General features: G+C 39.8%; 2 protein-coding genes and 1 pseudogene across 4 annotated transcripts; all 3 read right to left on the reverse strand.

The window, feature by feature from the left end:
- Nucleotides 1-21: 21 nt before the first annotated feature.
- On the reverse strand, nt 22-5,496 carry LOC131770913 (myosin-2 heavy chain-like). 3 transcript variants are annotated; one of them, XM_066168848.1, is made up of 5 exons: nt 5,289-5,496; nt 4,508-4,549; nt 4,275-4,316; nt 3,796-3,889; nt 22-3,648 (listed from the first exon to the last, which is right to left on the reverse strand). In XM_066168848.1, the coding sequence occupies exons 1-5, from the start codon at nt 5,313-5,315 to the stop codon at nt 425-427; spliced, it is 3,429 nt and encodes a 1,142-aa protein (XP_066024945.1). In that variant the 5' UTR covers nt 5,316-5,496; the 3' UTR covers nt 22-424. The 3 variants fall into 3 exon arrangements, with proteins under 3 accessions (XP_066024945.1, XP_066024943.1, XP_066024944.1); XM_066168846.1 differs by having other exon boundaries at nt 22-3,889; XM_066168847.1 differs by lacking the exon at nt 4,508-4,549 and having other exon boundaries at nt 22-3,889.
- Nucleotides 5,497-8,391: 2,895 nt separating this feature from the next.
- On the reverse strand, nt 8,392-9,192 carry LOC131770432 (uncharacterized; annotated as a pseudogene).
- Nucleotides 9,193-11,329: 2,137 nt separating this feature from the next.
- Nucleotides 11,330-14,087, reverse strand: LOC131770826 (uncharacterized). Its single transcript, XM_059086559.2, has 2 exons — nt 13,815-14,087; nt 11,330-12,745 (listed from the first exon to the last, which is right to left on the reverse strand). The coding sequence occupies exons 1-2, from the start codon at nt 13,980-13,982 to the stop codon at nt 11,957-11,959; spliced, it is 957 nt and encodes a 318-aa protein (XP_058942542.2). The 5' UTR covers nt 13,983-14,087; the 3' UTR covers nt 11,330-11,956.
- Nucleotides 14,088-15,794: the final 1,707 nt, after the last annotated feature.

Raw genomic sequence — 15,794 nt, forward strand, 5'->3', positions numbered from 1 at the left:
TTGTAACCCATGATACATATATTGTAACCCTTTAGTCAATTCAAATTTCTAGTAATCAATACAAAGAAATAAATTTGGCTTCTAAACACGAAAGTTAATGAAGAAAAAACTTATTAAAAAAATACGGGGGGAAATTACAACTTTAGGATGCCTCCAAGAAAGAAAAATGAGCAATCCAAATCAAGATCGACCAATGTTATGTTTCGAACATGAAATGATATACACCAGTCAACATATTTTTTTGAATAAGAAGCCTTATTTTTTCTCGACAACAACCTATTTCTGCTCTATTCTCTCTAAGATACTCAGTGGTCTTTAGTTTCATGATAACACTTGATTCTTTGTTCATCTGTCTCATTTCTTTTAGCTACTCCAGTCTAATTTGCATGGATCACTCTTTGGCTAACTGATTTCGTCCCTCGCCTCATTTCTGACCATCTCCTTCTTCACCGCCGCCCTCTTCTTTCTTTGTCGCTGAGTCCTCTTCCCCTGTCAAAGCTCCAAGGATGTCGGTTAGAATGCGCTCCACATACAGGCAGAACTCTTTGACAATACCCGGAATCTCTTGTGCTTTTTTACGATTCTCGTTGAATCTTTTTATCTTCCCTGGAAGAGCGAATACATCAGACTTCTTCTTAAGCAAGCTGTGAAAGTCACGCTGTGGATTGATTTGAGTGATTCTGTGCATGAACTCTTCTATTCCATGCTGCACGTCTGCCTCACGTTCCACTGCTTCACTTCCGGCTGTTCTGATGTTCTTCAGCGCTTCAACTGCATCACGGTAAGGCTTGGGCGGTTTTACGCCTTCAATTGATTTCACTTTAATCTCGCCATCTGTTTCATCGATGTAGATCGTAATGTTACCTTCCTTGGCGTCTTTTTTTAACTCTTTGATGTACTCTTTAAGTTCCTTCTTTGCGTCAATGTTAAGGATCTTTTTAGCAATATTTTCGAAAGATTCTTTGGCTGCTTGCAGGCTCTCACGCGTTTCCACGAACGGATTGATGGCAGTTGCGAGGGAAGAAAACGTATCATCAATGTCATCAAGACCCACTGAATCAAACTTCAACTTCTTGTGAAACTCCTCTTTGTCCTTTTCCTTGTTGGACTTACTTTTGTCAGTTTTACTTCCTTCCTTCTTGTCAGTCTTCTTCTTTGAGGTGCTTCCTCCATTTGCTTCTTCTGCCTCGTTGCCTTCGCTTTTATCTTTTTCTTTTGAAGTGTCGTCGCCCTCGTTCAGCTCCCCTTCAATTTTCTTCTGTTCCTCTTCATCGGCAAAAGCATGATAAATTTCAAGGATGATCTTCTTGGCTTGGCTGTAGAAATCGCGCACCATGTCAGGAGCTCTCCTCACTTGTTGGACGTTGTTGCTGAAGGCCTTTACGAGCCTTGGGATCTTTCCCAAATCCCACACGCTCTTAAACTCTCGTTTCAAGATTCCTTGCAGATCCATTCCTTCAGCTCTCTCGACTGCATCGTCACTTCCTCTTGCGATAATCATCGGCATAGCTTTTAATTCCTTCGACAGTTTGAGTATGACATTTACAGCTGCTACTGCGTCAAGAATTTCTTGTACTGTCTTTTTTCCCTCTGTGTAAATGGCCAGAGCTCCTTCTTTTATCTTGACTACGATTCCCTCTGATGTGAGTCGCGTCTTCAGGGCGTGCACATATTCACTGAACTGCGCATGCGGAGTGATTTGTTCCAGCGTGGTAACAGCTTTCTTAAAGGATTCCTCTGCTTTGGCCATGTCCTCGCGATTTTGGACGAATGGATCCAACGTTGTTTTAAAATCTGCGAAAATGCAATCCAACTCGGAAATGTCGAACTTTTTGAAGTCGAGAACTTTGCTTAGCTCGTCCTTAGTCTCTCCTTTTTTCTTCTCAGGCTTGGTTCCCTTTTCGCCAGAATTAGCAGCCTGCTCGACTGAATTTGTTCCACTTGCGCTCGACCCAGTTTCTGGACGTTCCTTGCGACGGTTTGGTTTGGTTTCAACATCGGGTACGACATTCTCATCTGGTGCACGATCACCTTTCATTCCCTTGACGCTTTGGTTATCGAAGTGGGAATATCCAGTAGGGAGCGTTTCTTGGTCATGGGATGTGCAGCTGCTCACGGGACCTTCCAATGGCTTATGATGCGACTCGTATTTCTTTGGTTGATTCTCATCTGTCGGACTTTTATCTCCTTCTCCACCGCTGCCCTCTTCTTTCTTTGTCGCTGAGTCCTCTTCCCCTGTCAAAGCTCCAAGGATGTCGGTTAGAATGCGCTCCACATACAGGCAGAACTCTTTGACAATACCCGGAATCTCTTGTGCTTTTTTACGATTCTCGTTGAATCTTTTTATCTTCCCTGGAAGAGCGAATACATCAGACTTCTTCTTAAGCAAGCTGTGAAAGTCACGCTGTGGATTGATTTGAGTGATTCTGTGCATGAACTCTTCTATTCCATGCTGTACGTCTGCCTCACGTTCCACTGCTTCACTTCCGGCTGTTCTGATGTTCTTCAGCGCTTCAACTGCATCACGGTAAGGCTTGGGCGGTTTTACGCCTTTAATTGATTTCACTTTAATCTCGCCATCTGTTTCATCGATGTAGATCGTAATGTTTCCTTCCTTGGCGTCTTTTTTTAACTCTTTGATGTACTCTTTAAGTTCCTTCTTTGCGTCAAAGTTAAGGATCTTCTTAACAATATTCTCGAAAGATTCTTTGGCTGCTTGCAGGCTCTCACGCGTTTCCACGAACGGATTGATGGCAGTTGCGAGGGAAGAAAACATATTATCAATGTCATCAAGACCCACTGAATCAAACTTCAACTTCTTGTGAAACTCCTCTTTGTCCTTTTCCTTGTTGGACTTATTTTTATCAGCTTTACTTCCTTCCTTCTTGTCAGTCTTCTTCTTTGAGGTGCTTCCTCCATTTGCTCCTTCCGCCTCATTGCCTTCGCTTTTATCTTTTTCTTTTGAAGTGTCGTCGCCCTCGTTCAGCTCCCCTTCAACTTTCTTTTGTTCCTCTTCATCGGCAAAAGCATGATAAATTTCAAGGATGATCTTCTTGGCTTGGCTGTAGAAATCGTGCACCATGTCAGGAGCTCTCCTCACTTGTTGGACGTTGTTGCTGAAGGCCTTTTTGAGCCTTGGGATCTTTCCCAAGTCCCACACGCTCTTAAACTCTCGTTTCAAGATTCCTTGCAGATCCATTCCTTCAGCTCTCTCGACTGCATCGTCACTTCCTCTTGCGATAATCATCGGCATAGCTTTTAATTCCTTCGACAGTTTGAGTATGGCATTTACAGCAGCTACTGCGTCAAGAATTTCTTGTACTGTCTTTTTTCCCTCTGTGTAAATGGCCAGAGCTCCTTCTTTTATCTTGACTACGATTCCCTCTGATGTGAGTCGCGTCTTCAGGGCGTGCACATATTCACTGAACTGCGCATGCGGAGTGATTTGTTCCAGCGTGGTAACAGCTTTCTTAAAGGATTCCTCTGCTTTGGCCATGTCCTCGCGATTTTGGACGAATGGATCCAACGTTGTTTTAAAATCCGCGAAAATGCAATCCAACTCGGAAATGTCGAACTTTTTGAAGTCGAGAACTTTGCTTAGCTCGTCCTTAGTCTCTCCTTTTTTCTTCTCAGGCTTGGTTCCCTTTTCGCCAGAATTAGCAGCCTGCTTGACTGAATTTGTTCCACTTGCGCTCGACTCAGCTTTTGGACTTTTCTTGCGACGGTTCTGTCTGGTTTCAACATCGGGTACGACATTCTCATCTGGTGCACGATCACCTTGCATTCCCTTGACGCTTTGGTTATCGAAGTCGGAATATCTACTAGGGAGCGTTTCTTGGCCATGGGGTGTGCAGCTTCTCACGGGACTTTCCAATTGCTTATCATATTTCTGATTAATACACAGACAAAAACAAAGCAAAAAAAAACATTAACAGAAAAAAAAAACAACAACAAAAATAATAACAAAAAGTAAAAAAAATGTATGCATCTAAAAGGTGGAGAAAAGTCTGCCAAAATGGTAAGAGTCACACAAAATTAATAGGTCACACAATCCCTTTTTTCGTTCATTGACGGTACTCTAAACTAAATACCTTTACAAGAACCTTCCGTGGTCAAGGTATGGAGGGGATACCCGCACGAAGGATCTGTGTGGGAGATAACTGACTCATCTCCTCAGAATACCAACATTCCTGGAGAATTTGTAATTATATCAACGTTTCCCATTCAGCGAGGTTGTAAGCGTCAATTTCGAGTTTCCTCAACATATAGTTTACCTTTTTGTCTCCTGAAAGAAGAGGCTCCTCCTCATCGCTAACCTGAAAATAAAAACAAAACCGTTCAATCAGCAGCTAGGAACATGAACAAAAGTAAAAAAGATAAAAAATCTTGTATCGCAAAGGGTTAGTTTATACAATGAAAGTTGACATTTTAAAATCTGGCTGTCTAGCGCTCGTTGCGCGCCTACGATTACCACTCGACCATCGAGTTTCCTCAACATATAGTTTACCTTTTTGTCTCCTGAAAGAAGAGGCTTCTCCTCATCGCTTACCTGAAAATAAAAACAAAACCGTTCGATCAGCAGCCAGGAACATGAACAAAAGTAAAAAAGATAAAAAATCTTGTACTGCAAAGGGTAAATTTATACAATGAAAGCTGACAGTAAAAATCTGGCTCTCTAGCACTCGTTGCGTGCTTACGATTACCACTCGACCATCTAGAAACCTCCAAGATTTATTGGGATAAATTTTTGGTTTAGACGCGTTATGGAGGGGGGGGGGGGGGTTAGGGGGAGTAGAAGTTTGTCTGAGAGAGAGTGCAATCGAGTTACAGAAACACGATACAGCGTAGTGCAAAGGTACAGTCACACGAAAATTTCGGATAATGGGGCCAAATATTCAACAACTACTCTCATCTCTGGCTTTGTGACAAGAAACCAACTTAACATTCCTAATTTTAAACCGAAAGATTCACAATCAAATGTAAATTCGTGGTTCATAAAACTCTTTCAGATTCTAACAATCTTTCGAACTTACAAGGGCACGCACGGTTTCTTCCTCAAGAACCAGACGAACAAGACGAGCAACAACACATGAACTTTAAGTAGAAAGGAAACGAATTGTAAACATATTTCATCTTATGAGGGAAACGGTTTGCGTCGATGCATTACAAGTACTTCCGCTTAGAGATTGACCCAAAGCGTGTTCCAAATTTTCCTGATTTACAAGACCAAATAGAAGTGAGCAACCACCCAGCTATGAAAAGCGATAATTCTAACATTGTCTACATACCTGGAAACAACAGCAAGAAAATCTCATGATTGAAATTTCGTTCTAATGAGCAGCAAAAGGGTTGTGCCTCACTCTTTTCGACAATTCGCAAACGATACGGTCTACTGCACTTTCCCAGAATCGTGGTATCCGACGTAGTCCTGGGCCGGATGAACGTAGTGTCATACCCCTCCCTCAGAACATTTGGACAAGACGATCATGTACCATCAAAGTGGCCATGGTTTTCGCAAATTTCAATCCTATGCGGGGTATACAGTTTGACCATGAGTTCTTATTTAACAAGGCATCTTTCCGAACTCGAAGTCTCGAACGCTGATGTAAATGCTGTCGGTGTGCGCCTGCGCGGTCCGCATCTGTTGTATTAAAAAATTTTCAAAATAAAACATTTAATATTTGTCTAAATATGGTGTCGGGAACTGTGAACAATGCCTTAAGTCGTTTTTAGTTTCGCTATAGTTGTTTTTGTTATGACCGGAAATGTCTCCAATCAATCAGTTTCCCAGAATGTACTTTGTGCTCCGAGGTATCACGTTTCTTTCTAGTTGGTTGAGAAATCCTGCACGCGGTCGAGTTGTTGTTGATGCTTTAGTTATACCTGGATTGTATTCGTCGATTAAAAGAGTTGATTAATCAGGGAACGTGTCTTTGGTGCGTTTTCGACATATGACATATTATCCTAAGCTGAGTGTTGACTGACTCATAACAAAGTTGTTTTTCGAGTTCTCGATCAGGGTAACGAAATCAAAGTATTTTATCGTCTGGTCGTCACACACTATACGCTAAGCCACCGCGGTAGCTAGCTCTCTACGGTCAGCTAATAAGTGATAAGTGTACATTGACTCCAAAGCAAGTGACTGAACAGTTCTGTACGAGTTCACCAGGGGTGAAATTCCCGTGTCAGAATTTCGTCATCTCAAACGAGGCGAGTAGTTGCAGCAATATGTCCCCCGCTAGCGTCATTCCGAACTATCACCCCCTATTCCCCCCCTCCACTAATTCAAATGAAACTTCCCCTTTTCTTCTAAGAGGCGGAAAATGAAAGATTATTTGTTTGCTTTTCTAAGAAACTGAAAAATTGGTAATTTAGCAAAGCAATCGAACCTTCCAACAGAAACGATTCAAAACATATCCAATATAATGCAAAGGCTTGAAAACTATAGGTATAGAGTACTTTATTATTGATAAAATGAAGTCTTGATCGCATGCTTTCAAAATACATCGGGTTAATATAGCTGGTTGTATTACAGTTAAATCTTTTCAATTTTTTTTGAAACTTTTCCGGAAAAATAAGAAAGTAACAAATTATCGCATCAACAATATTCATTATGATAAAAATAGTAATATATTAATAAGTTAAAGGGGCAAGCTCAAAAGCTTAACGATTACCCTATCCTCTAGGCTCCAAAACCTAAATTTGCTTGTTAAATCGGACACTAATGTCCAAAATCCAAAAATGGAAGCTGGTGTCAAGAATCCAAAATCGGACCCTAATGTTCAAAATCCAACATCAGACCCTTGTATCCAGGAAATTGGACATAAGTGTCTAAAATCCAAAATCGGACTCTTGTGGCAGTCTAACTAAGAATGCATGTTGCCACTAATGTAGCACAATTTTTGTAGTATTAGGAAGACCTAGAGTTTGTGTAATGATGCTAAAAGACGGTGCTAGAGAAGATTTGTAATTTTTTTATTTTTATCAGCTTTTGTTGTGTCACGGTAAGAACCGAAAAAATTATATCTTTTTATCTGCTAGGAATAATGCGCTGGTTTAAAAATGTAAAACGCTTTCACTTTAAAGGGCATGTAAACCCAAAAAACATTCATTTTCTTTCCACATGGATGTTTAGTAAATATATCAAGTACACCAAAGGTACCATTCGTTTTTTCTCAAAAGTCCATTTTCGCTTTGTAAAAGCTCTTCCAAATTCGAAACATTCGCCTTCTTGAATGGCGCCATCTTTCCTGTGACGTCACGGGTGGACCCTTCAAAGTCTCGTTTTATAATCACGTGAGGCACGAAGGAGTCTTTTCTACAGCCGTTGTTTGCCGGTCTCGTCATGATTTTTTTTACTTACATTTTGCTTCAAAATATTCAATTTTTTCGTAATGGTAAAGCGTTGTGTCGTCCAGTTTTGTACTGATTCAAACAAAACTGGGCATACAATGCAAATATTTCCAAATGACGCAAATTTGAAGCGACAAATTTCGTCGATTTCGTCGAGCCGTTCGAACATTCTGTTGTTTGTAGCAGTCATTTTTCTTCCTGGTGCTTTACCGACGATTCAGGCCTTACTAGAAGCAAATTATTCGGAAGTATAAAAACGACCCATACAGTCGGTAGACGACGAGGATTCGGAAGTGGCCGACCGAACTGAGAAAGAAGTTGAGCTCTTCAAACGTTAGAGGTCAACGGACACAGTACAAAATCGATTTACATGAAAACGTTTCGTTAATTAAACAATGATAGTTTATTGGTTCTCTAAAAACATCTATTTTCTCATCTAATGAAAGATTATGGGGAAGCCAGTTGTTCGGGAGCCAGCGCTGAGCCCATAAAAGACACTGACCCTTCTGATCCTTTGCCTGAATTCGAAACACTTATCAAAGAAAGAGAATTCGTTGATGCCAGTGTGTAATAACGTGATCTGGAATTTTGTTGGTTCGATGCAAAGAATTCTATACAGGATCCCATAATCAACCCTTATGTTCTATAAGAAAATCTTTGCCAGCCCCACTTGGTGCTTCCTTTGAGAAACCCTACAGAGAAACAGCAGAAGAATTTGTGTCACGATTTTTACCGCAGTGAAAATACATTCAAAGGTCAGTAGGACAATATTCATCATTTTGAGTACAACTTAAAAGATCCTGATTCCAGCTTGCAAAACTATCTTTTCAGTGTTTCAAATCGAAGCAAACACAAACAGGGTTGCATAATTATGAAGGCCACACAAGGAAATGTATATGGTACAACTTGTTTATCGATGGAAGTGCTTCGGAGATGAAGGAAAGTAATAAATAAATATCTCATAAAGAACGGGCACAACCTCCAGTGCTGTAAATAATAAATAACTAAGGTCTGCATTAACATATACCTTTGTTTCTCTCAAAGGTTTGGCGGTTTTAATCCAGTGTAAGGCGATCCAAAATCCGCTGGAAAAATGTTTCGGATATTGTTTACCACAAAAGATGGCACAGCGACCCTGAAGTGTTTGCCGAGATATTCCCAACACCAACGAACAAGCTATCTGTAGGCAATTTAGCGAAATTTCCTGCCAAGAAAGAAGCGAAAAACAACTAGCTCTAGTACTGTATTATTAAATCAATGGCAGAAACAACCCAAGCAAATCGATCTCAAAATGTAACAAAACAGATGAAACAGAAAACATTTAGCTTACTCGTTTCCGGTGTGATTATCTGTGCCTTGCTGCTGCCTGTACGCGTAATTGGCCGTCTCCATCACGCAGAAATCAAGGCAAATTGATTGAAAACCTGGATGTTCAGTGATACAACTTATCTGGGTTTCAGGTCCTTGCTACTCTACTTTTTGCCACAATTGCCCGATTTCCGTACAACAAACACTTTCATGAGTTTTCGGCATTGGTTGACAAGTTCCACGCTCGCACCTTTCATAATTTTATATAAAACACTCTCAGAAGCTCAAGTTTAAAAAATTTCTGTTGCATTCTTTTAGATTGTACCCTCGCTTTATTGGATTTTCATGTCAAATACAAATAAATCACACAGTAAATTAAATACCAGTCTGAGTTTCCGAGGAGGTCGCATGGCTGTCAACATGTTCTGTACTGTCTTCGTACGGATCGCTTCGGTGGACACTAAGCGGCTCATATTGTTAGGGACGTGTCCCAGACTCTCCTGAAGATTCTGGATTAGGAGCAACTTCAGAATACCCCGCAACTGACACGCCCTCTTTAAATCTACAGGTCCGCGGACCCGAAGTGAATGAATAAGTATTAAGCTAAGTGCTACCGTGGTCCGCAGTGTTTTACTAAAGTGCTACCGCGGTCCGCAGTCCCGTAGTGGATGAATAAGTTAGGGGGTAAGTGTATAATTTAAGTGCTACCGCCGTTCCGCAGTCCCGTAGTGGATGAATAAGCACGGGGGTGGACTGGGACAGTTTCTGTCGCGAAGTATGCGAAATAACACTTCTTGATATAGCGAAAAAAACTAGGCGGAAAAGGAAAGGTTGTTCAGATAGACGAAAGTAAATTTGACAAAAGAAAGTACCACAGAGGACATCACGTTGAAGGGCAGTGGGTGCTTGGAGGTATAGAGGAGGAAAGCAGGAAATGTTTTCTGGTGGCAGTCGAGAAGCGAGACGAAGACACACTGTTGCCCATTATTCAAGACTGGATTGAACCGGGAACAATTATAGTGTCGGACTGCTGGAAAGCGTACTCCAAACTCGAGGCGAACACCAAACAGTGAACCACTCTGTAGAATTCGTGAACAAAGACGGTGATCATACCAATAAAATTGAAGGACAATGGAGGCATGCCAAGTCGAATCTGCCTAAGTTTGGTGTTCGAAAGCACCTTTTCTCCACGTATTTGGCGGAATTCATTTGGCGATACATGCATCGCGATGAAGATTTGTTTAGGGTTTTTTTGAACGACGTAAAGAAAGTGTATGCCATCAATACAAGAGAACATTAATTCTTTTAAGTGTATTAGACAATATTCGAAAAAATGTAGAACATTATCTCCTTAAAGTGTAATAGACAATTTTCGACAAAGTTTTGAATCGTTAATCGTGCCTCGATGAGCTTCGTTATTATTCTTGCACCGGTTTCTGTTATAAATTGTGGTTGAAGTTAAATTAGATGATGTAAATAAGGCCAAGAAGTTGTATAAATTTGTTGTTGTGAAATTTATGATGTTAATAAGGCAAAAAAGTTGTAATATATTATTTTTCAAACGTTTGAAAAATTGGTATTGCGTAAAACAAGAAATATGCAAATACTTGTTTCGGCTCATGGATAATAGAACAACGTATGTACATGTTTAACTTGCTTGTTTCGGCACATGGATAAAAGAACGAGGAATATTCATGTGTAGCACGCTTTGCGTTGCGGCTCATGGATAATAGAACAAGGTATATACATGTTTAACTTGCTTGTTTCGGCACATGGATAAAAGAACGAGGAATATTCATGTGTAGCACACTTTGCGTTGCGGCTCATGGATAATAGAACAAGGTATATACATGTTTAACTTGCTTGTTTCGGCACATGGATAAAAGAACGAGGAATATTCATGTGTAGCACGCTTTGCGTTGCGGCTCATGGATAATAGAACAAGGTATATACATGTTTAACTTGCTTGTTTCGGCACATGGATAAAAGAACGAGGAATATTCATGTGTAGCACGCTTTGCGTTGTGTTCATTAGCGTTCATTTCATTTGCTTTGGTATGTAAATTATTTTGACTTCGGGACTGCGGTAGCACGGACCAACAAGGTGAACCAAGCAAAAAGCGGTATATTTCGTGAGGTTTATATATACATAGTATGTAAATTATGTCGACTGCGGGACTGCGGTACTGCGGTAGCAGGATTTGAAAGTTCATTTCAGTTGCGGGGTATTACTAAGCTTAAGGCATTCCAGTCGCTATCTTCTAAAAAAACATCTTCCAAACTACCGCTACTTACACGAACTCCCACACCAGTTCTACTGGGGAATATGTGTTGCGCAATATTTTAGTTCTACCGCTTACGTCACGACTTCTTGCTATTGTTTTTACCGGAAATGGAATTTCAGTTGAAAATACCGATTTTCTCCTAAAATAATTGGAATTAGACAAAACGAATTTCAAATTCGTCTTCTACGCCACCTTTTACATAGTATAAGAAAAACATGTATTTTTGGGTTTACATGCCCTTTAAAGAAAAATTGTCCTTTAAGTTTTCATGATGTGCCGATCACGCCTATTAAGATATTTCTGCAAGGAAAATTTTATTTTTAATCAAAAAAACAAAACAAAACAATTATTCAGCCTTCCTGAAATGATTGTGAGATTTTTTATTGTCTTCTGTAGTGCCACGGCAAGAACTGACAAGATGACATTTTGGATCATTTAGGCACGGAATAATATCTTTCTAAAGTATTCTTTTTTCTTAATTGTGCTATCTTTAGTGCAAATGTCGAATTACGAAGATACTTCGAAATAAACAATAAGTGACATTGGGTCAAGATCGGGTGAAGTTCGGCCTTCTTATTTTACCGTCACTCATTCATTTCGATTACGAAAAAAATGAACACTGCGTGACATAGGCGGAGTAGTGCACTGGTGTTACGTAAAAAGACGCATTGTTCAGTACGACAACTTAACGTTGACAGACATAAAATTCTCTCTCTCGTCCTTTTCCAATAACACAAACCAAACCAATCCTGCTGGGAGAATAAACTATATTACAAAATTTACAGGGATTTCATCGCTGCATCGCTCAAAAAGCATAAATAGAATTCTCGCGGCTTTTATTAGAAATGTTTTCTGGTGAGGGGTCGCTGAACGAAATAACACGCAACAACAGAAAAGAGAAAAAAAACAATTTAGTGCCGTAGTTTAACATGGGTAAACAGCTAGGAATCACAAAATTTTTATCATTGTGCTTGTAAAAAGCCTTTTTATCATTTGATCGTTCAGTGCGTTTAAGGGCGGGCTTTCTGTAAGCATTTCACAACTTCAAAAGTATTTTGCCAAGCGTTAAATTGCGAACAAGACGAAACCCATAAGGCTAGAGCTGTCATTGCTGCCTGGACTTGTTTCCCTCTTAAAATTACGCGGGGTTCTTTGATGATCTGCAGACTTTGATTCGCATCCAGAACCACTCTCTGTCTCCTCAAGGCAGCTAAGATCTCTCTTTTCTTGAACTCCACGACCACATTTCTTGGGCATATTATCTCAACATCCACTTTTAAGATCGTAGAAAACAACTTACAAGGGGCAGTGAAGGCTGCCTCATTCGGAGCTTTTTCCGGATCGATGACGTCGTCTTCGAACATTTCGTCGTTGCTGACGTCATCCTGAGTCGTAACGTCATCTATGGAGCTCCCGGCTGTGAGCACTTTGAAGATGGCATCGAACGCTTTGACAATTGACGACTTGGTCTGAAGAGGAAGACAACTAAGGGCGGTGTTCAAAGCAAGCACGGCTTTGGTCACGGCACCAGGTACCACCAGGGCAAGAGCGGCCGACTTGTGGACTTTGAACTTAATTTTACCTTTCTCCGTGTCTAGAATGAGGCGGCATCGAGCGAGTTGCACATGTCCACCAGATGTTCTCACGGTCACTGAATAATCCTTAAAAATCAGCTCTGCCTCTAAACTACAGATAGATGTCGCTTGTTGGAACAGAGTCAGCACCTTAGACACCACATTGTCCTCACGGCCTGGTTCTTGTGTGGTTAAATGCGTGGGAACCTTGATAAGCTCTTTCCACTGAAATAAAACGACGTGCATATCTAAGATAAGCATTTACATAGAACTACATAAAATACCTGAGGTAAACGAGGCCGAAGTGAAGCAGAACTGCATAAAGAGAATATAAACCGCAGTATCTCGACTGCATGTATTACGTCAGGTGAAAATAATACCAGGAGCCCATTACGGGGCTACCGATAATACATACATACGCTGATAATTAATATAATTTCCTTTTTACGTCTTAAGCAGAAATTCACAAAAAAAGAAGTGAGGATGGTTGCAGATGAACACGGATTGAAACTAATTGAACTTGGAAAATTGAGACAAACCAAATATCGCACGGGAACCTAAATCTTGATTAATATCGTCTTTTACTTGAAAATCACCAGAATTAAAATGTACCATCTTCATTTACCTACATCTTAATTACGCAGAGGTATTACATATCGAAACTATCCTGGCAGTAGGAAGGAAGTTTGAAACCATGGTCTTAGTTAAACGGCCCATAACCGGCCTGTCACGAGTCTACTTTCGTTCAGTGGTAGAGCACCCGAAGTACAATCGGGAGGTTGTGCATTTGACTCCTCCTAGGAGCACTCGGATAGAGTTCTTTCTCTCCGAGTGTGCTTGTGTCATTCACTAAATAACAACATCTTTCACTTGAAAACCACCAGGCTTAAATTTACAATCTTCATTCCTATCATCGTTTCTTAATCTCTCGTGCGGAAATACTGTCTCAAGGTAGAACTTTTATAAATAAATTTAATACGTGTTTTGGGCTTAGCAAGAGTAAAAGAGACCTCGATCGTAAAGGTGACAAATATTTAAGTTTTCCCATAGTTATCAATTTAGTTTGCTTTAAAAACGCGAGCATAGTCATCAAACACAAACGAACCGTGCACTTCATCAAATTTCGTACGAGCACGATACCTGTCTAAACTGCCAGTCGCATTTGGGATGATTTGTTCGTTTGCGAAGGAAGTTTAACTATCTATTTAAAAATTGAAAGGATTCGACACTATTTGATAGAAAAAGGCTTCATTTTTGCTGGAATAATTAACACGAAAATATGTTTCATTTTCACCTCTGGTTTCAATTTCCTTGCGGCTTCCTTTGCTGTATTTTCTTTCCAATGTTTTCCTCTTGTGTTGATTACCACCTTACTTCCTTCATTAAGTTTTGCTTTCCACTGCTTTGTCTTTGTGACTTTTTCTGCTAAATTCAAAACAGTATCCTTACCAAGGACCTCCATTGTAAATGAGTAACTATTAAACAACTGCCTTATAACTCTGAGATCTGAAATGTCATTTGGTTTTATCAACCGAATTTGTAATGTAGAACGGCCACCGTAATGTGTATAAGGTTGAAAAATTGTCTCTGGTAGAGGTGTGATTACTGTCTTGGTTAACTTAGTTATGCTTTATTGTACAAAATAAATGCTTATACTTTATTTATACAAGTTCTTTAAGGGCGTTAGAGATAGAACACTCCAAATTAGTCCGTAAACTTCAATATTCATTCGGCGGTTTCCGGTCATAGGAAAGACATTGGGCTTCCGGTCAATCGAATCAAAATGCCATTTAGGGAGAAACTCGTTCGGTTTATGTTTGTTTTTTTCTAAAAAAAACTTCCTGTTTTACAGGAAGTTCTATAAAATATTGCTTGCTGAACTAAGAAGAAGGAACCATGTGATTATTGAATAATTTTCTCAAAAAGGAGAGGATTTTATACGGATCCACAGCCCCAATCATAAAGGTTAACTACACTCAAAATAGTCTTTGACAAGTCGTAATTCCTTCTCTGCTGGGTTTGTCAGTTGAGTGGAAAAATATAGAAAATAATAAAATGTAATAATAATTTTGATAACCATAATGTTAATGATAGTAAATATTGAAACGATGAAGTAGGAAAAAAGAAGATCGTGATCAATTGTAGTTGCAGTCTCATGGAGAAAGAGTCGCATTAAGCAAAGTGTTTTTGGACGAAAGCTTCGCCTAAGCCGCTCCACATACACCTTTAAGGTTATTTACAAAATTAAACCAGAGAGATACACATTCCAAATATGTTTTAAACACGGAGGTGACTTAATTCACAAGGTGCGCACAAATCGCCTAGTTAACGATGGAAATACGGATTTTAAAACCCTTTGGTTAAGGTGAGGCACTAAAAAAAATGAATGCAAGAAAGAAAATGATCAGATTTTTTTATTGAAACAATTTTCATAACTAGTGTATGAGAGGCACGGGTTCGAACCCCATCGAAGCCTGAATTTTTTTTCCGTTCAGGGTTCTTTTCGCCATCACTTAAATTGTCGCTCACCTGCGAGGAACTTGTATCTAGAACTATTTTACCCTTTTTTGCAATAGATGAAAGTCATCTGCGCTCTTCTCTAAACTTAAATTTCTGAAAAAAGGTGCCCCTCTAAAAAAAATACCGCCAGCCATGTTATAAACACTTTTTTGTGGGGGTGGGGGTTTGCATTGTTATACAGTGCATCAAATACTTCATTGAAAAAACCCTCTTCCCATGGGCTGTGTCCCACTCAGCCGTCTGTGCTGTATCATGTTTGGTAGTTGCAGGAGGCTGTAGAGTTTGAACTTGACCCGATAAATTACGTGCTTTTCATTGTCTTTTTTTAGCTGTTTGACCTTCTTCGATGGAGTCATAGCAACCAGAATTTTTAATATAATTTTCTTTTTCAGACCTAACTTATTTCCAATAGAATAAATTTGAGTTTAAAGTCAAGTCATGTATCATGAAAAGTTAACCAGAGTATGTAGTACCAAGGACTTATCGGCACAATACAGCCTCTTAATCTTTTAAGAGGGTCGCCCCTGCATTTTCCTTATTCACATGAATTTGAATCACCCAAGTACATTTCGCGAATCACGTTTATGAAATTCACCTCTTCTCTGAGTTCCGACGGATATATTTTTCAAGAATAAATTTTTGAAAATGAGAAATCTGTCTAAATTCTCGTGATCTTGAAATGTTGTTAGAAACAACTTTGTTAAAATTAGAAATATTCGTGACTAGTCTCCGGAAGTCAAGTGACGTCATAGGG

Source organism: Pocillopora verrucosa, chromosome 6 (genome assembly GCF_036669915.1).
Source record: "Pocillopora verrucosa isolate sample1 chromosome 6, ASM3666991v2, whole genome shotgun sequence".
NCBI classification, from domain to species: Eukaryota; Metazoa; Cnidaria; class Anthozoa; order Scleractinia; family Pocilloporidae; genus Pocillopora; species Pocillopora verrucosa.